The following is a 26,753-nucleotide window of genomic DNA, read 5'->3' as shown; positions in this document are numbered from 1 at the left end:
GCAGCCATCAGGACGTTGTTCGGACGTATGTGACGTGCGGCGAGGCTCCAACTTCGCAGAGATCCCTGCTGAAACACAGGACCGGCAAACGATGTCGTTCAGTCCGCCAAGACGCGGATGCATGCATGTCTACCTGCGGAGAACGCACAGGATAGGCCATGATGTCCGTATTTATCAACGTGTTTTTGGCACTTCATACATTCGTGAGGTTCGCATATGGCAACTCCCAATCTCAAGCCAACGGAGATTTTTGAAGCATCATTAGATTAAAGGCGGGCGGAACTGTATCGGAAAGTTGCATGGTACGGATGTGTTTTCGATGTCCTTGCGTTTCCTCCAGGATTTGCAAAAACTTGATTGATCAGTTGTGCTTAATCTTGGACAGCTTTTACAGCTGCTTCATATGACATAAAACGATCTCCAGTTTTAAGCAAAGGCGAGTCCATTTTAGAGGAGTAAATATTACAAAAGAAGAGTTATAACCGTCACGAGTACCGGTAGGGAGCTCAATTGTGCCGGCTTGTAATACGAAATTATGCCGGCTTGCACACAGTACTGGCATATATGCAAGAAATTATTCGGCCACTAGTATAACATTAATTTTGACCTTGGTTATTAATTCAGGTATAATAATAGTCAGTTCAAAATTGATAACTTTTTAATTTCGGTAAGTCGCGCGCGTGCTTACCCTAATTGACTTAGCGCGAGAAACTCTCGCGCGTAGTCAAAGTACTACTCGCGCGATATACTCTCGCCCGTAACCATTTCGATGTTTTAAAGGGATTTGACCCGGTCGCATTGAACCAAACGCGCATACATACATACATGCGAAAAATTTGTTTACACTGGTATGACAATCGTTTATGTCCGCCACATCTAGTTGCGGAGAAGTTCTCTAGCATTTTCTTCAAAGTTTAAAATGATGGCGGGGAACGGTAGGGGAAAATATAAAGCGCGACAACCTGTAGTGCAGACTGTACAGCATGACTGATCTTCCGTCTCACTACTTCGCAGAGGCCTTTAGTTTTCGCTTAGTCGCTTACACGAAGCAGCTTAACGCTAACTACAGTTTAAAACCGGTTTGTGAGCACCGGAACAAGTGTTGGATGACCCCAACAAATTATAATTTTTTTAGCGCCCCATTAAACGCAACCTGTTCGCATTACAACGACTGCATCTGTAGAATAAGTTTCTGTAGTGATTCTTCCTAATATGCATTGCCGGAAACGGACTGGTTCGAGATAGTTTGTATGTTGTTGCACTTGTTGAGTATCACAATTCAGGTTTATGAAAGCCAATGGCAGACAAGTCACAGCATTAACTGAAGGAGGCAAACATAACTGCCTTACATTAATCCAATGACATATCGCTCGTCGAAGTCATTATTACGCGACAAAACAATTTCGCAAAACTATTTTCGGGGAGGACCTTGCTGACCACCTTGTTGGCCTTGCTGTTGCTGACCACCTTGTTGCTGACCACCTTGTTGAGGAGGTCCTTGCTGACCACCTTGTTGCTGTTGACCACCTTGTTGGCCTTGTTGTTGGCTTCCTTGTTGGGGAGGTCCTTGCTGACCACCTTGCTGACCACCTTGTTGGCCTTGTTGTTGGCTTCCTTGTTGAGGAGGTCCTTGCTGACCACCTTGCTGACCACCTTGTTGGCCTTGTTGTTGGCTTCCTTGTTGGGGAGGTCCTTGCTGGCCACCTTGCTGACCACCTTGTTGGCCTTGTTGTTGGCTTCCTTGTTGGGGAGGTCCTTGCTGACCACCTTGTTGGCCTTGTTGTTGGCTTCCTTGTTGGGGAGGTCCTTGCTGGCCAACTTGCTGACCACCTTGTTGGCCTTGTTGTTGGCTTCCTTGTTGGGGAGGTCCTTGCTGACTGCCTTGTTGTTGCTGACCGCCTTGTTGCTGACCACCTTGTTGGGGACCACCTTGTTGGCCTTGTTGTTGGCCTCCTTGTTGAGGAGGTCCTTGCTGTTGCTGAGTTGGGCGGGCGTGCATAACGGCGACAAGGCCTGTAACATAACAGAGTTAACAACACCACCCATGCATATGCCACAGAAGTCCCGCTTGGATGTTCAGATATTAGCCCCCTTTGATATCGCTGATGAGAGATGACGACTGCATCAGTATGTCGTAAAAATTAATGTTTCTAATAAACAGTGGCATAAACTGTGCAAATATGTGCGGCAAAACGTGCGCTTGCATTTCTGTAGTACAGACTGTGAAGTTGACTCACCGGCTAACGCAAGAAATACCAAAGCTGCCTTCATGGTTGTTTTTAAAATAAATCACACGATTTAATCAAACTTTACACCAGAAGGGCTTGTTTTGGACTTTTGGTTAAGGTAGAGAATAAGTGACTGTGGCTTTAACTGGACCGCGGTGCATTTATATAGGAAAGTTGCTGTTCATTGAGCGTCCTCCAACCGGATATCCATCGGCATTCGAGGTACCGTAAAACTTTCACGCGGTACCCTGGACTGCGTATGAAGTGGTGCAAATTTGTGCACCCAGAACCCATGGACATCCTGCTCGTGGACAAGTTTTGCTAAAGAAAGCAGAAATCGAGCTTGTGTCGTTAACTACAAGTCTACAACATCCTGTGCCCAGTGCTAGACCGGCGTTATGTTGAAGTGGCAGCACGTGCCACTTTACGCGTTCATTTCCAGTATGTCAACCATCAAGAAACACATGTCCACATGGTATCTAAATTTTACAGCATCGTAAGTTGATGCATTTTAATGATCCACAATTGCGTTTCGCAGTTATTTTTTGCAACTTCAAACTTGTACGCCGTGCTATTCAAAACAACTACAGTAACTTTTGATTTATGTAAGTGCTATAGCATTATAATCTCGCCATTATGTGTGATTATTATGTGTGATTATAACTCGTAATACACACAGTTCTCGTATATGTATCTGTCATATAGTCATTGTGCTGGATATTTCTATTCGCGCCAAATGTAGCTCTGCGTAAATTATGCGCGGCTTAAATCATGCGATTTACAGCTTTGCAGTAGCTGCGACGGTAACTCTGCCGGTTTCGGTCTCCATTTTGTTCGTAATTTGTTCCCGCAGGCATAAGAAACGGAAACGTATTACAGCATCCTCCTGTGAAATCTTGGCAGTGTCAGGTTTCCTCTGCCAAACTGCTTTTATCCGTTTTAATGGCGTCAAGCTATAGAATGTCCCCCACGTCAAGCTGTAGAAATGGATTTTCCGTTGAAATACTGTAACAGTGCCTCTGATCCTAAGCACTCTATTTTTGCGTATCTCTCCTCATTTTGTTTTTTATACAAGCTGTTTTTGAGCTTTGCATATCTCACCATATTTTAAGTCCAAACCAAACAATGTAATAAATTTAGACCTGCGATCCAGCCAGGTGTTTCTCGCTCCCGGTTGTCGTACTTTTATTTGATTCCATGACCCTGGAACCTTTTCCAACCATTGCCGTCGTTGCTCACTTAATGCGTGGTACAAGCAGTTTTCTTTTCACCTTACAATTAGTCGACTATACTGTTTACTACAAAAATTTCCCGGTTTTCTTTGATAATTATCGGAATTAAACCCTACGCAGGAGCAGTTGTACTGTATTTCGAAGATACTAGAGTAGTAAAATCAATAGCGTATACATATTAGGCTTCCTTGAGTGCAATTTTTGCAAATCGACGAGAATTGTTCTGTATCATAAATACGGGATAAATTGGTCGCATTAAGCAAAATATGAAAACATAAATCTCGGTATGTTCTGAGTTCAATGATTACCAACCACATTAAGACGGTACTGGTATACGTATTTGTAGAAAGCAATGCATAAACTATTAGTAAAATTACTGGCATTTCTCGTTCCCTCGAAACTATTCAAGCCTCATTAAAATATACCGATTCCCACGCTGGCCGACTGAGCCGTAGTGGCTTTAAGCACTACCCGTAAAAACACTTAAGTGGGCCACTATGATAAGTAAATGGGCAACATACACTTAAGTGGGCCACCTTCTGTTATTTCTTTCCTGATTCGTTTCTCTTCCAGTTTTTTTGTTTTGGCAGATTCACGAGATCTTGCTCTTTTTAGAGTACTTGAAAGTTTTAAAAAATATTGACCCGCTTTAGTTACTGTAAAAAATCAGTGACGAAAGAGGCAAGCCACGCCACCGAAGCCACTGGTGCCGTTTGAACGATCAGAGTTTGAACCTAATATCATCAATACACAGATCGATGTCTTGCATCTTGCAGCTTTCCTGAAGTTTGTTACTGGAAACACCTATGTCATAATGTCTGACGTAGATAACACAACGAACGCGACCGTACCGCAGTTCGACAGCAATTTCACCAACGTACGGTGGAATTTTGTTGCTGGTTTCAAGATTTTCACCAGCACAACTACCATCATTTTTAATGCGGCAATTTTATCGCAGCTGCTCGCAAACCGGAATCTGCGCACGCAGTTCAACATCTACCTAATCAATCTCCTGATCGCCAATCTTGGTTATTTACTCTTATCAGCATACTACGACACTATTATTTTTATGGATGAAACCAAATTGGTGGCCTGGAAGTGTCTTATGTGATATTTACCGCTATGCAGCCAACAATCCGTCAACCGGCGTCATCTGGTCGGAATTCATAATTACCAGCAATCGCATCTGGGCGGTGACCTTTCCGCATTCCTACTTCCAGTACCATACCAGTCGCTTAGCCATTATTACGTGTGTTACCATATTATGGATAGGCGTACATGCCGTGTGTCTGCCGATTTTAATAATTGATGCCTGGTGGTATCGTTTACCCGGCGAACTGTATGGATGTCAGTATAATGAACCGGCGTATTTCCTGTATATACAAATTCTGGAACCAGTGACCGTTCACGCGCCGGTCATTTTCATTATTATCTCTTACCCGTTTCGTTTGTGGAAAACTATGAAATGGAAACGCGAAAAAGTTGTTCGGTTTGAACTGGATGAGCGCTGGCGAACGCGCTCCACGAATCCGGCTAATAACGGTAGTAATCATGCGGTTGATAAAGCTTTTACCTCAAGCGATGAGCTACGCTCTCGATACAAAGAAAATCGCAGTGCATTCATCGTGCTAACATTGCTGACGGTTGGCGTTGTGTTTTGCTGGACACCGTCAACGCTATCGCTGTTAGCCGAAAGGTTTGGTGATTACAAATTCCCCGAAGAATGGATTCAATTCGGGAACTGGTTACAGGAAGCACAAGCCTTCTTCGATGCGCTAACCGTCGTAGTCGGTGTCAAAGATTTGAGGACGACAATTGTGGGTCTTTTTGGTGCATGCCGAGTAAGAGCAAGGTCAACATTCGTTCATCTGTACAGTAGTGGTCGAGCATTGCTGACGACCGCACAAAGGAGTGGTAACTGAATTTTCCCAATATGTAAACGTTTTTAATTACAAAACTTTACGTATAACATTACCGCTACCTTTGTTTATTGCTAAGATAATTTTGAATGGCTACTCCGTTCCTAGTGCGGCAGTTCTGCGCAAAAGACATGGTAGGCAATTTTAAATTTTGTTGTTTTTGCTGCCGCATTACGCAAGAGCAACCTCTATCTCTGTTATTGTTTCAACGGCTAGCTTGCAACTTTACATGATAAACTAACTACTTGTGATCGCCCTTCATCGGGTATTTACAGCTGTACATGTAATACCGTTCTGTCGTTTCAGGGTGAGATGGTTTTAATAATGGTGATGATTTTAGTAGGTAGTACACAACAGCTTGACAATTTTTACAAAACGTTGTAAGTTTTATCCACATTTTTTATGTCGACACAATACAACTCTACACAAGATCAATTTCACACCATGGACTTCCAGACGGCGTACATGACCAGAATCCCAGATAGTTACCGTTACTGTTCATTCCACCACAATTTCCGCCGTAAGCGTATCCATCGGCTACTGGCCATCCGCCAACAACTGTAACGTTCAACACCATCAGATGCGTTACGTGGCAATTATGGATAGAATAACAAAAACCTCTACGACCATAGACATTAATATTATTGGTGCAAGACTACTGTATTTCTTGCGAATCTCATAAATTTCTTATTATCTTTATTTGTTATTGCTTAAGGAAAAATGTTTAATAACAAAAACAACTGCTAAACAAATGAATCCGGAAAGTATGTTAAAGAATTATCGCGATATTTTGCATCCACTTGATGCTACTACTTCACTGTGCCATTTATTTATTATTTATTCAGCTAATTAACTACTTACATCCGCCGACATCCTGGTAGGCAGCTTGACGCGTATTCCAAGATAATTTTTGCATTACTAAAACATGACAACAAAATACCAGGTATGATTATTCAGTTGAAAAGATAATATTTCAGATGAACTACATTCGTACTCGTACTTAAGTTTAGCGCCTGATCGTCAGATTCCCGGCGCACAGAAGGCAACATAAAGTACTGCGAATCAGTAAGACGCACCATTCCAATCCATGGTCCATCGGTCCACGTTACAGACTTCGCTACGGTGACAAATACAACAAATGGTTCCAGGGTTCTTAGACAACAATAAATTTGTCTCGTTTTACCAGTGTCCTTGATGTACAAATATTCGTCCATGTCATTGATTTCCACCAGATGACACTTTGGACCGAAAGACTGGCAGAATGATGCGGCATCGTAATAAGTCAATCTGCAATTATTACTTTTTCGTGCAAGTTTTCTTTTATATCTATATTTATAATCTACGGTCGTAGGTACATATATAATGAAACTGATAAGCTCTGCGTACCCAGTAAATGTTTGCCCGGTGTAATAACAACTTGTGCGATTCCGATTCCAGCCGTTTGGACAGTCGGCGACGGCTAGGTTGGGTCCTATTCCGAATAACCAGATCATCACGAAACCGACACAGAGGCATTTAAAACGTGCAGGTTCCAAAGTTAGCATTATTAATGCAGAATGCTGAACAACCAAGATAATTTCAATTACGTTAAACAACCTGATCAAATTTCTTAAGCCGCGTTCACTGTTCACGCTCTGCAGAAAAGGATAATTTTATGGGTGGCTTTTCAGTTTGAGTTTGAAAGTACTTAAAGCAATTTGATGCTTCTTTATAGCAAAACTCTATCACTGCACACAGTGCACAGTAATCTTTACTTAGTAGGAGCATACATACACAGGCTTTGATGGACAGTTCTTTCATTTACTGCATGGAATGTACCGTTTCCCGCTTGTCCTCCATATTCTAATGGTTATACCGAAAGCAAAAGTGCAAGTAAATGATTTCATAGCAGCGTTACTTCTACTGTGCATCGGGAAATCAACAGTTACTAATGTTTTCTCTTTTGTTTTGCAATAAATAGCTTCGCTCTTGCGTGAAATCAATTAAGTCCTAGGTAGAGAAAGGAGAAATACTCGTACATGGTACTCTCCATAGTATTTTAAAGAAAGCTTAGAAGGGTGCAAGGTGTATTGAAATTATTACCGCATGTTATTCATTAATGAATGCTGTTTACCTTTTCCTGGTGTAATGGGAAAAACCTCACGTACTGTACACTGGTACATTAATGTCAACCACGTACTTTGTAGTGAGTCTGTACACGCCCAAGCTTTTTGAAATCTCGAAATTTGCATAACTTCAAAATAATGAGTGGATCTAGCGCACTTGTAAAAAAAACCAGTGTTAATTGTTTCTTTAAGGCTTACACCTAAATGAGAGGAAAGTGCTTTCAAAAAAGAAATGTCTTGGTCACGGTTACGCACCAGTTGTCAGATACCCTAATTTCGCGTTTCTGTGGAGCTAATACTTTACGCTATATCTATTGCTTAGAATTGCACACTTGCGAACCTGCATAATTTTATACTACAGATACCATCTGCAGCTGTTTTGGGCACTTGCCAGGAAAGATTGAACTAAGAATTTTGTTGTTTTGTGCAATCCTAAAACGGCAGTGTGTGCAGTAGTATTGTTGACTTACAGTGGATGAATGCAGTTGCACAGTTAAGGAAAAAATTATGCAATCTCCAAGCATTATAAATTTGAACGGGAAGGCAAACAGATGTCTATACTATACAGAATTGCAAATTACAAAAAATATGTTTTTTTGACACTAACAAGTAACAGTAATTTCGTTGCAATGTTATAAATGAGCTCTTCACCAACTTTATTCATTTCAAGTTTACAAGACAAATGAAAATCATCTGCCGTCATATAGATATATGGACTGATGTACTGTACCTATGCATACCAGGTAATTCTGGCAGATTAAAGCTTCATGATTACACACACGCAAAACATTCAAACGAACGGCAACAATGCAACGAGTAAACACTTGAAACACCAAAGTAAATCTGTATAAACCTATTTGTGTGCAAACGTTGGTTTGTCTCAGTATTCGTTTGTAATACTTTCTGTCTCGTACATGTAAAATCACACTCCGCATAGTATTTCAAGCCAGATCAATCTCACACCACGGACTACCCGATGGAGTGCAATCCCAGAAGCCGAGATAATTCCCGTAGCTGTTCATCCCGCCGCAGTTCCCGCGACGGGCATGTCCTCGCTGAGCCGGAAATCTTACAACTGCAATTACGCGCCATGTGATCTTGGTTATACAAATATAAATGTCTTTCGTATTATATATCTCAGTTTTTACGACCAGTATTTCTTTACATGTGCGTTATCCGCAAAATTCATTGCAAACCTTACATCGTGTATTCTGATAAGCCGCTTCGTGGTCGTTCCAGGTTAGCTTCTCGATTACTACGGAAAAAAATGAATACAGCTGTAATAAAGCAGACAGGCAAGAATTGATGAACGGGCATGCCTCCATAAAATTTTTTTAAATATGATTTATAAGGGCAGGTGCAATCTCTGAATCATACGTATATCAGTGCCTTCTTTCTCATACCAAGATTTAAAGTAGGATCCCTGGATTCTTTATGCAAGCTAGGTAGCGTGTACTGGTTGCGATCGGACAGCCGTAACATTCCAATCCATGGCCCATCCGTCCATTTTACAGTTTTGGCTGCAGCAAATACAATGTATTTTATAGTGTTAATATCAACGTATATAATTATTAGCCAATTTTTTGAGTGCTGCAGAAGAGCGCTAATGGGAAGCTTATGCGAATACGAGTATATCAGGCGATGTACCAGTATCTCTTACCAGTATGTTTTACGAACACATACTCGTCCATATCGTTAATTTCCACAAGATGAGATTTGGGGCCAAACGACTGGCAGAATGCAGCGGCATCGTAATATGTCAGCCTAAAACAGCGATTCTTTTATGTTTTTTTGAAACTTTCTAGAGTACGAGTACTTCTGCATATCAGCGAACGGTTTCTTCTGCTTCACCCCGTGAATATTTCGCCGGTATAGTAGCAACTTGTGCGATTCTGATTCCAGCCGGTTGGGCAGTTATCAGCTGTTGCCGGTTGACCAATATTCCCAGCTGATACCAGCATAAGAAAAGCAATAATGCGGTAACTCATTTTGTCAGTCATACAAAAACAGCATATGTTTTTGTATCAACAACAACAGTAAGCTTTAAATTAGTTCAGAAAAGCTTTTGCTGTGGAAAATAGTTCGACCAGTTAAAATTAAGAATATACAGACTATGTGCTGTGTGTTATCAATTTCCAAGTTTTACGTAGGCGCTGCACGGTTGAAACGGGCAAGCCTAATATAACATATGGCAGACGTAGTCTGTCTATATATTATATTAGTATAGGATCCAACGTGTAACTGAAAGGTTACTGAAAGGTCAGGATGATTCTGTCTGTTCTGAGCTTTTGCGTCTGTCTATCCTCTAACGGGGAAAAGATGGAAAGTAAAGGACACTAAAGGTTAGCCTCAATCCTGTCTGTTCAGTTGCCGATTCTCTGTCGGATTCCCGTTCGAATAGTGAAGGGATGCTGTACATGTATCGCAAAGCTAGACGGTCGGTATTCAAAAAGCAATCATACAATCGTTGGGCAGCAGCCTTGCATTCCTATTGTCCTACGACAGTATCAGTGGATGACTCACCTTACTCTCCATACTATCTGCGCTCAGAAAAAAATTATTGAACTGGAACACTTAATTGCTCGTTTCCCAGGACAAGAATGTTGTGTCCAAGATGAACAATGCATGTCAAAATAACGTATTGCTGCACATCAGAATAGTTCAGGCATTCCAAAATTCTAGAAAATCTACGTTAGAACTAGACAACTCGTACGCAGATGAACACATGGTTCCGATTTAACTGGCCTCAGTGAAACGCGTATTTTCACTATCAGTATCCAGTATCCACACCGAATTTCTTTTGCACGACTGCAGTGTTTTACAAAGGAATCCTAAATACATAGATCGGAAAACTGCACCCAAATCACCGGTGTAGCCATAATGAAAGGGAACACTGGAAGCGATGGTCCGCTGGTATGGGTGCAGTTTTTCAATCCGTGAAGGTTTCCTTTGCAAACACTGCAGTCGTGCAAAAGAAATTCGGTGAGACGGTAAAATTTAACTTTTTTTCAAATTTTTCACTGCATATTTGTATTGTGTATTAATGATATAACCACCGCCTACGTATTCAATTCCTCTACGGGGGAATTGTCACGAATGTGTTTTACGATACTGTTCATGTTCGCGAATACTGGAGACACTGTAACTACTAATTTAAACCGTTATCATGAAAGTTTCCGTTATGTTAATGGAATTTGCCGTTTTATGTACTGATCTATAAACACATACCTTTTCATTGCTGCTAAGAAGAGACAGTGCAAGAAATACATGTTGTCATTTCTACACATTTTTTTGCCTTTGTTCCTGGCACACAAAGTCAGTTATTGATGCATCTATTAGGTGCTATAAACAAACTCACTCTCGCGTGAAGCACACATTTACAGTTGCAGCATTATACCTAGCTTACACATGTTATGTACGCAAGTTTTAAAAGAAATAACGCCCGCTTGCATGCATGTACTAACGCTACAAGCGCAGTTAATTATGAAATTTAGGTTTCCATTAATTACAGAAATAATCGAATTATTGCATTTCCGAACTACTTTGTAATAAACCTGGTGTGCGTCGGATGGTAAACAGAAAATTTAGAGGAGATTAAAAATTTAAATAATTGTACTGACTGAAAACTATAAGGTCAAAGGCAAAAATATGTTTATTCACCGGAGAGTACTCACAGTTATTAAACATTATGCAAACATACGTAGAAACTGCAGATCTACCCTCTTACAGGATTTTACGCGGCGGAAGCACATCCGGTGTGCGTAAAATTGTTAATGACTGGATACGAACAGAGAAGTGTTTATTTGCACAACATGCGTTATAACGAAACATCTACGTTTTTTCGCCGCATTTCATAAGAGAAGTACTGGTACTTTACTTGTCAAAGATTACTCTACGTGTTAAATGCCGGTGTGCCTAATCCCATCGTGGATATCCAGATAGCACCTGTTTTAAGTAAATAATCCTCACACTCAGAAAACTACCGTTATTCCCTATAGACACTCTGCCTCACTTCACAAATACTTTGCAAGAGCGGTGTATCCACACCAACTCGCAACGGGACACAACTCTGACAATCATTTTATAAAAAAAAAACTGCATCCAAATGCAGTTTCTCCGCGACTGATGTTTTTATACCGTACGATGCCCATCTTATATTTCTTGTATTGACCAATATGAACATTAGCTTGGAGCTCAACGCCACTATCCCGACGACCATTTCCCAACGTTACCCAGACGAGATATGGCTGGATCCGCTGATGTTCACCGTGGCACTCTTGGCGTTTTTCTTCAACATTATCGTAGCCTGCTTGTTTGCCATGTACCGACGATTACGTACACCATTCAACGTGTATTTTATCGCTCTGTCGTCCTCTAACGCCGTCTTCTGCTTTCCGTTCTTTGCGGATTTTGTTTGCCTTCGACTGACCAATTTCTGTCGGAACAAAGTTCTCTGCACGATGCATCTGTACACCGGTTGGGTCATTTCCGGCGTGGCCATCCACATGCACGTTATGATCAACGCTAACCGGGTGTGGGCAGTGTACTTTCCACTCTCCTACCGACAGCAACACAACCTCAGGGCTGCCGTTTGTATCATTATAGGTAGGTTAAAATTCGAACATTTTTGAGCCGCTCTTGCGTTGATGTAAAATTAATTAAGCGAAATTCGAAACAAAATATTTTCTGTATTTGCACCACTTTTCCGAAATCTGTTCGCTTTAGATGACTCATGATTATCATGATAAATGAGTTCACACTCAAATTAATAATTTTTGTTTGTCAACTGTCTTTCTTCGCATCTCTATCGAATCCTGTTATTTCTTCGCTTAAAATCGACCTCTTAAGAAATTATTATATTATTAAAAATTATTTTTCCTATTTCCAGCACACGAAGACCTCTTCGGTTTTGAAATAAATCTACATGTGGATTTTTAAACCTCGAAAAATTGATTTTAACTCTATTTTTAGGAGCGGCTGCATACGTGCACATCATCGGTCTCCCGGGAGTGATCTTTAACGCGGTTACATATCTTCCGGCTGCGGATGTCTGCCGCATCGATCGCGCCACTCTGGATGTCTGGGTGAAGATTATCATGCTTGCCATCTACGATTTGCCAGTGATACTAATGGTTGTTGGTTATATCGCGATCTGCACCAAAGAGCTGAACCGGTTAAGGTCAACCGGCCCAACAGGAGTAAAACGATCCGCTCGGTATAACAGCGGATTTGCCGTCCTGACTACGCTGACCATTGCCGTGGTGTTCTGTTGGACGCCCTATAATTTTCTGGATGCAGTGGAAACATTCTCCAACGTGGTAATACCGGAATCCGTAACGGATATGACGCTAGTGTGTTATGTACTTCAGAGTTTACTTGACCCTTTGCTGATTATGGCCACGGTGTCCGATTTGCGGGTGACGGTTTGTAGTTTGTTCCGATGTGTTGGATATATTCGTACGATGCCGGCAACCGTAAAGTGAAATTCCATCAATGTAAACCCAATGTAAACCATCAAATTAAAAGGGTTTCTTTCTTACACTTTCTACACTATGATTGCATGACTGCAGAGTGCAATACAAACCGCTTATTGTTTAACACTTCCTCTCGAATCAAATATTATTCAGGAATACAGTGATTAAATAATACGAGTATTAAATTTGGATTATGATAGAACTGACTAAATGAGCAAGCAGAATGGCAGTTTATAATTTCCATTTAACTTAGAGGGCTACACATTACAAAACCAGGAATAAAGATATTAATTGATATACTTCTTACACTTCTGACATTGCTGGAGTAATCATGTGCGACAGTGCGAGTATAAAACATCTGCAAAACAAGTATCTGTAAAACGTGGACCTTGACCCATGTGCTCCAGCCCCCTACGTCATTGAACGACCATTTACCTGTACGGCTGCACTGCTTCGGATGACCCTATATTTTAGGTTTTACGCTTATGATTTGTTGCCACTTTGCTCTGTTTCCTGAACCAAGTTGGTACGGGCTAAAGCATGCCTGAGTATGTTCTGACAAGCGAATTTGGGTCACAGAACCTGCATTTAGAGTGTTGAAAGGGAAAGGACGGCATCTTTGTGGCTTCTTCTAATTCAGTTTCTGCATTGGCTTATTTGGCTGCGATTAAGCTGATTCCGCCTTTTCGCAGTTCTTGCTTTTACAGGCAGTCAAAGCCCCATAACAAACATGACAGGTCATTATAAATAGCTGTTTCGCACGATCCACAAAAACTTTTTACACTTTTTTCTCCGTTGTTTCTTGTTTCATGAGTTTGTGTCAAAACGTTTTACACTACCAGTGACCTTTTAATTCCTCAGTAAGCATTCATAATGCAGGTTTTCGTGAAGACCATAACTGGCAAAACTGTTTCGGTGAATGTGGAGCCCTCCGATACGATTCAGGACGTGAAGGCACAACTGGAGGAGAAAGAAGGAATTCCAGCCGATCACCAGCGACTGATTTTTGCAGGTACGCGTACGCAATTTCCGTTTTCCCTTAACTGGCCTTAAATATTATCTTACATAAACAACATATCTAATCTAATATATCAAATTATTTTTGGGTGTAAAAAATTAATATCAGATGCCAAAATTTTTTTCATTTTTCGTGTAAATTCTTTTTTTATTGCTTTTGTTTTGTTGCAGTCAGTTCGAGTTTCTTAATTCAAGTTGAAAGATCACTCATTTCTAATTTTAGAAATACTGCTCATTTGTATGCGCGCGAAGACCGTACAGGTAGATAAGAAGCCAGTATGTGCACTGTGCAGACGTTTTTAGAGGGCTCAGTACTAACTAGGGCTAAGTAAAAATTACGCACTGCTACTGTCAAGTGACCTTTTGTCTCTAATTCAGTCATACACATAATTCATATTCATTCATGTTTATGTGGCTCATAGGTCGACCACTGGTGGATGGACGGGTCAGCGATTACAACATCCAGAAAGAGTCTACGCTGCACATGGTTCTCCGTCTGCGCGGTGGGACGTCTGGCACTGTCCACCTGGACATGGTCAAACTGCAGGATAAGGATGACGTTCCGCTGGATCAGCAGCGCCTGGCCTTCGCTGGCTTCGAGTAACTGAGCACCGTAACCAGCGCACGCATTCTGCTTGACGGAATTTATGTTTCACTAAAAGTTGCTCATTGTGTTCAAATTTCTTTTGCGTTACACACAAACACGTGATTACGATTTTTCCCTTGCAGCATCTTTTCTTAGTTAATACCGCATTTGTATTAAGAACATCGTGTAATGATCACATGTCTTTGAATGCATTTCATCACTGATTAATCCTTGTGGAAGTGCAGTACTTCTTTATGACCGCGTTAGCATAAAGAGCGCTTGAGTTGCAGGAAAATGATTGCTGATTATTAACTCCATTACTGCACTTCGAAGGTGCCATTAATTTTACTGTAACAGACGTTTAGCAAAAAGGAGAAAGTGTAAATACGTTTCAGGCGTATTTCGCCCATGTTTACTTAAAGATTTTAATTTTATCCATAAACAGCAGAATGTTAATCCAAGCGGAACAGCGCTAGGAATCGGATGAATACCCTCAGTTTTGCCTTCCTTATTTACATAGTTTCGATGTGAATAAGTTATACTTCGGCAAATTTCATATTCCGGCTCTCCTTTAAGTTTTAATCAGATAATTTAAAAGTATTAAGACAGTTAATGTTGCAAAAATCCTGCTCACAAAAGTTTTACATTTCCAGTATGCATTTGCCGCTGAAATTTTCTGGAAATATGGGGACCACGGAGGCATTGATATCAGACGCCGACAGGCACCGGAGGCATTGCTATCAATCTACTATTTAGTATTACCTAGTACCTACCTACCACGTACAGATAATCATTCAAACAAAGCGGCTGTTTTCCAGCACGCTTATCAGTCCATTTAAATGCCATTCAAAGTTGCTTAACAGCTGCGCTAACACATCCACGCTGAATAAACATGGTGCGTTTATTTTACCACGGGGCTCTATCTCGACATGCTTTGCACTACGAAAATACGGCACTAAACCGGGAACAATTTCAAAGGATGTTGTGAAAGTTAAGTAGGCTGCAGCTTACCGTTTATACACATGTTTTACCTTCATCAAAAACCCACATTTCGTTACATAAACATAATATTACATATGATATGTACTCGTAGTAATGTTATATATCGGTCAGGGATCGGGATGAACGATACTAATGCAACCAATACTTCATCGGTAACCGATACTTCTCAGCCTTACTCGGGTGTATTGTGGATCGACGCTGTGACCATTGCCATAACTCTCTTGGCATTCCTCCTCAACACCATCGTGGCACTGATCTTTATTTTACACCGTCATCTCCTTACATCCTTCAGCGTGTATTTTCTCGCTCTAACGATCTGCAATGCGGTTTATTGCTTTCCTGTTTTAACTGATTCGGTGTGTTTATACTGGACGGATTTTTGCACGAACACTGTTGTCTGTTCTCTGCACATCTACACGGCCTGGGTGACATCCGGAGTGGCCATTCACCTCAACGTGGCCATCAACGCGGTACGGGTGTGGGCACTGTACGGACCAGCTTCCTATCGACAGTATCATAACTTCAAGACCGCCGTTTACATAATCACCGGAAATGCTGTATATGTCCATGCTATTGGTCTCCCGGGAGTGATTGTCAATACCGTCGTCTATCTGGATGCCGCAGCGTCATGCGGACTCGCCAGAAAAGCGCTGGATGTTTGGGTCAAGGTCGTGCTGATCGTGGTGTATAATGTGCCGGTGTTACTAATGATCTCGGCGTACGTCGCTATAATACTGGGGGAGTTAAAGCGCTTCCGCACCGTTACGCCAGTCGGGAGGACGATTTTAGGTCGGGGGAAATTTCTTATCTTGACCGTTCTAACGGCCAGTGTAGTACTGTGCTGGACGCCGTATAATTTTCTAGATGTTGTCGATACGTTCTATATTGCAACTGTACCGAACGTGGTTACGGATGTTGCACTTGTGCTGTATGTCCTACAAGATTTGCTCGATCCGCTTCTAATTGTCGCAGCACTACCTGATTTGCGCAGTGTCACAACTCGCTGCGGTAGCCGTCATCGAAACACAAAATTCATTATCAGCAAAAGGAAGAATGCAGACTAAAGACAAAATTGAATACATAAGTAGTACTTTAATATAATGCCTCTCTAATGATCATCTGCATTGTTTAAGCTTTACTGTAATAATCACAGAGATTTTTAATTTCTGTACCAAAATCCCTTTTTCCAAGATTTTGTACAATGTACATACTCTTCCATCATCCTACGAAGTCTTAAAAAATCTTACTATCAGTTTCAAACGTCTGAGAAAATTCGCACAACAAATATTAATTTTTATCATTCAGTCCAAGACCAACGAGACTTTCTTGGCAAAGCGCCCCATTAAGGCAACGGGCATTTTGACGTAAGTGCAGCCTTTTCAACGAAGACGTTCAATTGCATCCGGGAGGTTTTATATTTAACAACGCTGGTAGCGTTTGCTTGAAAGTTCAGACCCGGATAAGAAATGCCGTCAGCTATGCTAAGGTTTTTCCTCGCCATAATAACGGATGATTATTTCGCCATAATGAATTTGCTGGTAGAAAAAGGCATAAAATACCGAATTTCCAAACTAATTCCTGCTTCTTTTTCATCTTTCTGGGGCTATTTGTACAAACGGTTGCAGCATCTTCTATGCAATTTTGTAGTAATTAAGATGGAAAATATTACATCGCTACAGTATTTGACTTTCGTTACCCAGTCCGCAGCTGAAGGATATGAATGGAACCTGGTTGATATTCAAGGCAACGACGGACTGCTGCACTGTGGACGGATTACAGATAGTGGAGACGAAGGGTTCCTTGTCGATTTTGGATGTGGGAAGGAGCACGCACCTCAATTTGTTCCATTTGGCAGGATTTATCGGTACAGAAATCGGTCTCTGTTTGACGATATTACGACCATTAGCTGGGATATCACTCGTTCCATTGGTAAGCAATTAATGTTGAATGTCTCCTTGGTTACATTACACAGAATAAAATTATTAAGAATGATCTTTACTATTCAAAAATGACAGCACTTGTTTTCGTATTTAAAACACCTGACCTAGGTTTTTAAGGCAACGCCAGTTCATAGATAACGTTCTCCCACAATTTCCAGATGAGAAGGAAGAGTTTCCCGTGGAGGTGTTACTTCGGTTCCATCCCGCCGAGGCGTGTAAATGGTACCCCGGCACCATGCTACTCGGCGATTTTGCACTTCGATCCTTCGGCTTTGTCCGCATTCCGATCGCCGGAACCGTGATGAAATGCATCGTGCCTGCGCATCGGATTCGGACACCTTCCACGGAAGGCCACTTAACGCCGGCGTTGGTAGTAAAAGGCGACCGCTACCATGCTATGATTGGTCACAGCGCGCGTACCGATGTAAGTTTCAAGAACTCGATGTGCATCTGAAAATCAGGATCTTCCTGTTATTAGCATTTATAACCTCTGCTAAATCCTTAATTTGGTTTAATTTTAGAAAGGAGCGCTTACTGCCCGATGTAAGAAAACCAGGAACAACGGTTTAGTGGAGCAGTTGATCCGGACATCTCAGGAATGGAAATTACCGCTGACGGATGGCTCCTCTGGAGTTCGGTTTGCTAATGGATTAGCTACGCTAAAATGGATGGATTTTGTGCTGCTCTCCGACGACACAACTTATTCTTTGCCACAGGATAGTCAAAAGGATTCCATTCACAATGACTGCACTATCCATTGTCTGTCTACGGAAGTTTTACTGGAAATGTTTTGCTTCGTGACCAGCATCGAGAAGTGCAAACTTCGCCGGGTGTGTATTACATGGAAAAATATCCTGACATCACCCGCCGCTGCTTATTTGGTCTTATTGCGAAATGGCCCGTATCCATCGGCCTACGCTTACATCCAAGAAGGCGATTATCTCCATGCTGCCTGTTTATTCAATTGCTGGAACAAGGTCGTCGTGATTGATGGCTGCAAATCCATGAAAGTCTGGAAGGACCAGATGCCTTCGTGTCACGGTGGCTTCCTCCAGCGCATTATTAGCGAAGGCGGCTATCATCCGGCCGAGACGTTAATTCTAACAAATGTTTTTCGGATGATGTATGCTAAGAAGCGCGGTGAAAATTCAGCGGCAGATTTTATTGTGGAACTGACCGAGGAGATAAATTCGTACATGAGGGTTTGTCAGCAGCTGGTATTACGGAATATTACGATGGTCCTATTCGGTGGCTTCCTTGGGGATATTATTGTCAAGATTCGAGCCGGGCGAATTAGCCGTGATCAGCGCAAGACGGTGCCGGATTGGTGGACAGTATTGGATAATTGCTGTCCTTCGCTTAACGAATGTGATCTTTCCTCATTGGCTACTTGGATTCGGGATGCCCATTACCGTGCCGCTAATAAGGAGAATTTGGAACCTTCGTTACACTCTAAAGTCTTATCGGTAAGTGCCGGATTTTCATCGGAGTTGAGGATTAGTAAGCACATCAAATTAATATTATATATTTTGTAGTGATGGCTTTAATCGCACTACGTTATTATTTTTAGGTACTACACAATCTACAGAGCGCTGATCCACGCGCTAGCGTACATTACCGAGGTGAGCGATGGTCGATGGAAAGTCTAATTAACCTGGATGTTCGGAAACTGAAGACATTTACCTGTTATACATTGCGCAGTATTCAGCGCAATCATGCTATGGCGCCAGTTCCACTCGGCGTTAATTTATCGTGGTGAATTGCTTCTGGAGGTCGATTAGGGCAAGTACTTGCAGATGGCGGTCGGCTGAAGTATGGAGTATCGTTTCACAGAATCTTTTCTACGGCGTCTGATTTAACAATGAACGCTCTGCCATGTATGTAATTTGAGCATTTTTTCTATGCACAGACCAAAATTATATGTGAAACCTTTATTGCCTCATTCGTTCGTTTCTTAGTATCTGTATTGAAGTGTGGACCTGCTTTTGAAAATTTGCTGTTTCGAAGCCCGCAGTGTAAATTCTTCAGTTAACTTATTTTATCTGCGGTTGTGATATGTTTTTTGAGCTTACTAGCTGTAGGAAGTGAGTAAAAACCAAGCGCGATAGTCCGGAAAAAACCGGCAATCGAAAATCGATCTGAATGACAAGTACTTAGTTGCAGTAGTCTCGTTCACTGTATTCCATAATGTTTAACGAATAACAGGTGGGTCAACCTAAACCTCACTTTCTTGTTAATAACTTTGTCAAACTCTTGATCAGTTTCAAATAGTCAGTGAAAGTATGATACCATAAGCACCAATATATATTCATGACTACCGCAGAGAAAGCGTTGTTTGATCATCCGTCTGGCTTATCTAATCCACAGCAAAAGTAAAAACAAGAAGGCGGGCTTTCAGGTAGCCCAACAGGGAGCGAACGTTGCTCCGGCCTGCTGCTTCTTAATTTGCACATAAAATAAGTATCATGCGGGAATGAAACGCCTGCACGTGCCACGTACTATCCCCTAAATACAGTTACAAAAACAGCGTTTATCGCGAAAAGCGCTGCATTAGTTAATCCGTAATTTAATTGCTGACGACTGTATCTAAAACTTTAATCAGAGTTATCAGACCGTCTACGCGGTTATTTCCGCCAAAACTACCGTTTGCCGCGCGTCAGGAAGAACTGAAATACCGGCTGGTGGTACTTTATAAGTTGTTATGCTTTAACAATCATTGATTTATAACCCGATTTCACTTGTTAAAATGGCTAGCAAAAATTCCGACTTCCGGATTAAAGCTCTGCGGTACTCCAGCTTACTATGGTTGCTGACCATTCATGCGTGCGGATATTTCACCGCTCTGCCAAGAAAATGCCGCATCCAGCTCATAGTTTTCATGGGCGTCTACGTTACCCTGCAGTTCGCGGCAAATCTCTTGGCGGCGCGGCTGTTCTGGGTGCCTCCATCAAGTGTATCGGGAATACTGCTAAATATTCCCAATAAACTGTTGCCTTTCACCCGTGCCTGCTCCGCCGTTACACTGCTGTGGGGCCAACGGAATGTCTGTGGATTAATGAGCGCATTTGTCTTCAACTATAAGAAATACTTGTCACCTGTGAAAGTAACCTTTTTTCTCATGGTCAGTTGTATGTTGGCCTCGAACGCCTTTTTCTATGCAACAATCACGATTATGGAGATATCGTCATCACAAGAGACGATTGTTAACCGTTTTCTACAGCTATTCGCTAACCTTGCTCAGAACTCTCGATGGGCTACAGTGATCTTGATTCTTCAGTCAATTTTTGGTATAGCGTCTTTCATCGGTTTCAAAAACATCCAGTGCTTTGTGGTTTTGTGGCCGTTACTGATCGGTATGGTTTTGGAATCTCTTAATAAAGAAATCCGCGAAATCGACACGGTGAGCACGATTGAGCAGGCGCGCTGCCTTCAGGAACATGCCGAAATCGTCACCGTGATAAGGCAGTTGAATAAATGCTTTTCATGGATTCAACCGATTCTTCTGTTTGAAGATGCGTTTGCCTTCATCGGTATGGCGCAAATAATCTGTATAAACGTTATCACGAGTGATAGAATGAGCGCACAATCTATCGTCGATGTGTGCTTAACAGCCACTATGATAAGCGCACAAATCAGTTCTGCTGTCTTTTTATACGAAAAGGTACGGTAAAAACTCATTTAATTTCATTGTTCGGTAGTGCAATGCTGTGATTATTCATAGAATGCCGAATTTCTTCAAGGATTAAGAAATTCAGCTCTCGAGCACCGCGAAACCAAGGATGACTTGCAATCGATGCATGTGTATGCAAAACGTTATAAAGGCACACATTTGGGAGTCGAGATTGCTGGGATAGTGATAACCCGGGAAATCGCTTACGGGGTGAATATTGCCGACAAAATTAGCAGTGCCGCTGCCATAATACAAAATGAAACAAAATTATAGGGAATACCTCGCTTGTACCTTTTTGCGCTTTGTATACCTTAAGGTTCACAGCTCTATTCAGTTTGTTATCCACGGAGATTTCTTTTTATAAATGAATTGCTTGTTTTGCAGATTGCTCTCAGCATATTTGGTTACATTCTTTTAGCCGCGCAAGTTATCGACAACGAGCGAGATACGTCAAAAACCCGTTCGACCAGCGATCTTCTTCATGCGACGTTTACTACTCTTTGCAATCACAGCACCATTTCATCTATGACCCATTTTATGCATGCAAGATTCACTAATTTTTCAGTGCCATGAATATTCGCCTCCGAAAAAGAAATACTTTTAATTTCCTCAATAAACTTCATGAGTTGCTTGCCGGAGTAACACAATGGACTGACTGTTGTACTTGTTACCACTATAGTCTATATGTACTGTACAGTAAGTGCAATTCTGCTAGCAAGGCGACCATTTTGCAAAATAAAAGTCACGCATGGTTGTCGTTAGTGCTGACGAAGACAGTACTGTAGTTTGGTTAATCTACTTTGTTTTGGATAGAAAGGAAACATATGCAACCTGTACATGATCTAACATTTTATACGAGTACAGTAGTACCATCCAACACAATCAAAGCTCAAATCAATCATTCCGGACCGTTAAATAATGTCGTCGATTTCGACTCTGAAATTAATGTTGAAAGTCCGTCTTCATTACAAACATGCTCTGCTCTCCGCCGCTTGGCTGTGACGATTCCTAATCCCATGCTGCCTACCATTTAATCGATAGTGACCTTGAAATTCCGAAAATAGCGGCAGTATGGTAGCTGGAATATAGCCGCGGGCTTGCAAAAATATTACTTACTGTTTAATGAGCGGCAAGGCACAGATCCCATTTTACTCTTATTTTCTTAGCATGGCTTCCGCAAATTATCGTGACCTTGCTCAGGATGTGCATTGCAAATACTATCTTGCTGAGCTTGCGTTGCTGGTGATTAAATCATGAATGCGTGTGCATCGAGTCAGATCATTTCTTGATCCACAAGAGTAAATTGTGCATCCCACGGATACAGTTATCACAGATTCATAACCGGGATAAATTATTATCATAGTTGGTGGTTAGCGAAAATTAAGAACTGTTTTTAAGTTTCACGGTGCAGATCTGCATTTACTCCCTTCGCGAAAATCACGTACCAATATTTTTGACAAGCTAAAAGTTGTAGATTATCGCGTAGGACGATTATGGCATTCCTCGCTGCACGTATGGGCGTTAAAGCCTTGCAGTTCTTCGTTGCTCTCTGGCTCATAACCATTCACGCATGCGGCTACCTTACCGTTTCCCCACAGAAGTACCGCAAGCGTCTCACGCTCCTTATGAGCGTCTATATCGGACTGCAGTTTACCTCACACGCAAGCCTATTGCGGCTGTTCTGGAAGCCCCAACCCACCGTACCGGCACTGTTAATGGCGATCCCGGGCCAACTGTTACCCATCATTCGAGCATTTTGCGCTCTGACCTTACTCTGGCGTCACCGCAATCTATATGGATTAATGACAGCGTTTGTATGGCATTTTAAGAAGTACTTAACACCGCGGGATGTGGCCGTTATTTTACTAACCGGTTGTTTGTTGGCAGTTAATGCTTTCTTCTACTTTATTACCAGCATAAAGGAGCTGGTGTTCGTTCGGGAAATTTTCCTTACTGCTTTCCTAAATCGGTTTCCCAATCAGTCTCTCAGTGAGGCGAAAGCAGATATTCTCCTTGTGATCCAGCTTTTATTTCATTTAAGCTCCTATATCGGATTTAAAAATACCCAGTGCTTTCTGGTTCTTTGGCCGTTGATGCTGGGTATGGTGCTGTGTTCCCTAACCAACGAAATTAAGCACACACGCATCACCCGCTGCGTCGAGAAATTACGATGTCTCCAGGATCATTCGGAATTATTGGCTATGATTCGGCATCTCAACAAATGTTTTTCCTGGATTGCAGCGTTTCTACTGTTTGACGATTTGTTCTCCTTTAGCGTTATGGTCCAGATAGTCTGTCTTAATGTTGTCACTGGCGATACTATGAGCGCGAGCTCTATCGTGGATTTCTTCTTAACTGCCACAATGATTGCCGCCCAACTGGCTTCTGCACTGTTTCTACTCGAAAAGGTACACAATTCAATAAAACCAACCCAATTCGTAGCTACCTTACATTCAGAAAAAGAAACGACTTAAATGCAATCAGTAGGAGATGAAATTTCCTCATTGCAAAATAACCGAAACAGATCGGAATACCCACCATTTTTGTAGAACACTGAATTTCTCCGGACTCTACGTAGATTTGTCTCCATTCAGACAGAATCTAAAGATGACTTCCAGCCATTGGTATCATATGTAAAATGCTGCAAGGGAGAGCAGTTGGGAGTTGAAATATTTGGCATCGTGATAACGCGGGAACATGCCTGTACAGTAAGTATTTGTAGTTTATTGCTGGAAACAGCAAACCTGGCCCAATCTGAACAAAGATAAGCTTAAAAGCTTTAGCGAATACTTTGCTTTAGTTTTATTGGTACCAGAACAGATAAACTCATTGGTGAAAACAGAAATAATCCGTTAAATGAAATTTTTGTCATTGTTAGATTGTCTTCAGTGTACTTGGATACATTCTCTTGGCTGCGCAAATCGGCGACGAAGAGCGTAACATGGCAAAAAATTTTCTAAAGGATGAATTTGTTCGAACAGTCCTTTTTGCACCTTACAACCGTAGCTGTGCCACGTCTGGGATGCATTCAAATTACACAAAGTCGACCACCTTTTAAATGCCACAGCATGGGCGTTAGCTTTAATTATATAAGGAAGAGGATTTGTTTTTCTGCTCGGCTTCCCTTAACATTCCCTTGACATTTAAGCGCAGCATTTGGTCGGATGAAAAAGCTGAAAAGTCATTTCAAAGTCGTTTTTTTATGAATGAGAATTCCTATTTGCTTACGCATGAATGAGATCTAGAACTCTTATTACATATCCTCTTATTACGTATTATGCTTACGTATACTTATAACACGTTATCACGCACCTGTCGTTGCGTGCCGCATAAACATAAAATATTTTGTGTGTAAGTTCGCCATAATCTTTACATAGCTTGTACATGTTAATAGCAATCTGTACATAACCTGTGCATAATCTGCTGAAAATTAAAACTTTGCGGAAATACAGTAAATCTGAATTCTGAACTATCGTCAGTGATCATACGGGATTGCCAATATTCGAGACATTTGCGTGGTCACCCCGTGGGTGACAAATAAATCTATTTAATTGCATGACGCCGGCAGCCAGATTCCTGTTTTCATGATCCGTGCGATCAATTATAAAGGTCATATAGCCGGATATGCACACCATGAGCTGCAGAAAAACAACAACAAAACGTACGTAGTTCCGGTAAATGGAAAATTTAAACCTAGTTGCAAATAATGGTCAGAATTCTGTCTAGAGCTTTGCTAACCTGTAAAACAACTCGTTTATTGATGGAAATGAGCCCACCAATAGTGAATCCAAAGGAGCGGCTAGATGTCGTAAGCGTATGGACTATCGGGATAATATCGTTTGCATCCTCCAGTTTACCAACGTCAAGCTGTATAAAAATGCATCTTGTAACCAAATATTAAGGAAGAAAGTGTTTTAGAATTGAAATTGTACGTGTTTGTTACTGGTGCTGGGACGGCTGATCACAAGAAAAAACGCGATCTGATCCATCTTCTTCAAAATAATTTCATGCTGCAATAACATTGACATGACTACCCGGGTAGCAATAAATAAAATTTCATTTATGCAGAGTGACATAGTACTATGTATTACATTATAAATAAAGAGTCTCTGTAACCGTAAATGGTCTGCACGTGGTAGTAAATATCAATAGGTGCACTCAGAAGAACGTATAATTCCCAAAGGACTATTACGATTGTCCACGCTCCTCTGACGATCCAGTGGATATTTCCATTACCGAATCTGGCACTTTCCTCTTTGGTATAAGCGAAGATGGTGAACCACTGCGATATAGCTGCCAACAATTCCAGGATGCTACCAATGACATGAAGAGATAAGATGGCGGTAAATGCACAGCGACTGGAATGCAGTTCTCTCGTGAACAACAAATATGTACGGCAGAACATTTGCATTTCCGTATCAGGGACGATTGTACCGCGAGGGCGTGCGATATCGCGGCGAAATTTGTAGTTATTCAGAACAAGGTTGGAAACACGTCTGGAAAGTCGTAATGCTTTGATGAATGTAAGATGTGCACAGAGAACAAAAATAAAATCCAGACAGTAGATCAATACGGCCCCAATAAAACGAATAAAAGCGTAAACTGTTTGGATTATAACCGCCTTTAAATGAACACTGGTCATTGTGTGTTTGGCGGGTGTGGCGAACATGTAGTAAATTCCCATTTCACATGCAAAGCGACAACAGCAAAACAACACAAGAGGCACCCATTTGCAAAATGTGTGGGCTACGCATCTTGCAAACGAAGCACTACTTTCACTTGCAAAATGATCGATAAGGAAAGAACGGAGGAAATTAAAATTGCATACGATAAGAATGGATGACAACGAAAGTCGTCCTAATATGGTTTGCGACTGGATGAAGGCGATCAGCTGTACGAACGGACTGGAGTCGTGAATACCGCCGGATGCCGTATATGACAGGAGATCGCTAAGGTCATAAGCAAAAAATATCGTTAGGGTGGCGCTGAACACGGTCAGCACTATTCTAAGCTTGAGATTACGCATACTGCGAAATAAAACGGCCGGGAAAGCGTATCTTCTAAGCAAAAATAACTTGTTCCGGTCTAGTTCAGGAGACCAGTTCCATTAGCGCGGAAAGTTAGAAACATTTTCATCTACCAGTTTTTATATTCATCTAAAATAATTGTGGTTTATTTAAAAATGATGTGTCAATATTTTGTCGCAAAGCGGTGTACTGATCGGAAATAGCCGTGCAAAACTACTTGAGCACTTTGGGACACCCCTCCGCGGAAAAGTTTTGTTTGTAATCCTCAGGTTTCATGCGTCGTTTAATTTTTTCACAGGCACTATAGAGTATAGATCAATAATGAAGCACAACGTCAGTATTAAACCGGTAGTTTAGGTTCTTTAATAGCGGCAGATATAATGTATACTGCAGGTAGGCTCAGGTACATAAGAACCATTTTCAGGTGGAATTGTCGAGAAGAATAGAGGTTTAGCCGACGTTAGCGATGTGTTTCGCTCGCACGGATGAGCAAAAATCTCTTGCCTTTAATCAATAAATTAGTATAAAAGAGACTTTTCAAGCGATCAAGGCT

The 26,753-nt window shown here is 41.5% G+C and overlaps 3 protein-coding genes across 4 annotated transcripts; 2 read left to right on the top strand and 1 right to left on the bottom strand.

Moving 5' to 3' along the window:
- Window positions 1-5,690: 5,690 nt before the first annotated feature.
- On the bottom strand, window positions 5,691-7,079 carry LOC129592694 (uncharacterized). The gene is made up of 5 exons (XM_055488793.1): window positions 6,766-7,079; window positions 6,563-6,666; window positions 6,380-6,496; window positions 6,241-6,297; window positions 5,691-5,937 (listed from the first exon to the last, which is right to left on the bottom strand). Exons 1-5 carry the CDS (start codon window positions 6,921-6,923, stop codon window positions 5,801-5,803), a joined length of 573 nt encoding a protein of 190 aa, XP_055344768.1. The 5' UTR covers window positions 6,924-7,079; the 3' UTR covers window positions 5,691-5,800.
- An 8,432-nt stretch (window positions 7,080-15,511) lies between these two features.
- Window positions 15,512-19,558, top strand: LOC129592665 (uncharacterized). Of its 2 annotated transcripts, XM_055488754.1 has the most exons (5): window positions 15,512-16,491; window positions 17,211-17,492; window positions 17,662-17,927; window positions 18,025-18,969; window positions 19,074-19,558. In XM_055488754.1, the coding sequence occupies exons 1-5, from the start codon at window positions 16,428-16,430 to the stop codon at window positions 19,260-19,262; spliced, it is 1,746 nt and encodes a 581-aa protein (XP_055344729.1). In that variant the 5' UTR covers window positions 15,512-16,427; the 3' UTR covers window positions 19,263-19,558. The 2 variants fall into 2 exon arrangements, with proteins under 2 accessions (XP_055344729.1, XP_055344728.1); XM_055488753.1 differs by having other exon boundaries at window positions 15,512-17,492.
- A 491-nt stretch (window positions 19,559-20,049) lies between these two features.
- Window positions 20,050-21,879, top strand: LOC129592703 (uncharacterized). The gene is made up of 3 exons (XM_055488805.1): window positions 20,050-21,164; window positions 21,225-21,383; window positions 21,558-21,879. The coding sequence occupies exons 1-3, from the start codon at window positions 20,250-20,252 to the stop codon at window positions 21,744-21,746; spliced, it is 1,263 nt and encodes a 420-aa protein (XP_055344780.1). The 5' UTR covers window positions 20,050-20,249; the 3' UTR covers window positions 21,747-21,879.
- The last annotated feature ends 4,874 nt before the right edge of the window (window positions 21,880-26,753 follow it).

This window comes from Paramacrobiotus metropolitanus, unplaced genomic scaffold (genome assembly GCF_019649055.1).
Source record: "Paramacrobiotus metropolitanus isolate TYO unplaced genomic scaffold, Prichtersi_v1.0 Parri_scaffold0000054, whole genome shotgun sequence".
Classification (NCBI taxonomy): domain Eukaryota; kingdom Metazoa; phylum Tardigrada; class Eutardigrada; order Parachela; family Macrobiotidae; genus Paramacrobiotus; species Paramacrobiotus metropolitanus.
The sequence above is the reverse complement of the archived record's forward strand: the minus strand, read 5'-3'. Positions and strand labels throughout refer to the sequence as shown.

Coding starts and splice junctions, on each gene's coding strand:
- LOC129592694 (XM_055488793.1), bottom strand. CDS start 6,923: ATGCTAACTTTGGAACCTGCACGTTTTAAATGCCTCTGTGTCGGTTTC. Junction 6,667..6,765: donor ACCGGGCAAACATTTACTGG/GTACGCAGAGCT, acceptor TAATAATTGCAG/ATTGACTTATTACGATGCCG. Junction 5,938..6,240: donor CTACCAGGATGTCGGCGGAT/GTAAGTAGTTAA, acceptor TGAACGTTACAG/TTGTTGGCGGATGGCCAGTA.
- LOC129592665 (XM_055488753.1), top strand. CDS start 17,030: ATGCCGTCAGCTATGCTAAGGTTTTTCCTCGCCATAATAACGGATGAT. Junction 17,928..18,024: donor GTCACAGCGCGCGTACCGAT/GTAAGTTTCAAG, acceptor GTTTAATTTTAG/AAAGGAGCGCTTACTGCCCG. Junction 18,970..19,073: donor TACACTCTAAAGTCTTATCG/GTAAGTGCCGGA, acceptor TATTATTTTTAG/GTACTACACAATCTACAGAG.
- LOC129592703 (XM_055488805.1), top strand. CDS start 20,250: ATGGCTAGCAAAAATTCCGACTTCCGGATTAAAGCTCTGCGGTACTCC. Junction 21,165..21,224: donor CTGTCTTTTTATACGAAAAG/GTACGGTAAAAA, acceptor GATTATTCATAG/AATGCCGAATTTCTTCAAGG. Junction 21,384..21,557: donor CCCGGGAAATCGCTTACGGG/GTGAATATTGCC, acceptor CTTGTTTTGCAG/ATTGCTCTCAGCATATTTGG.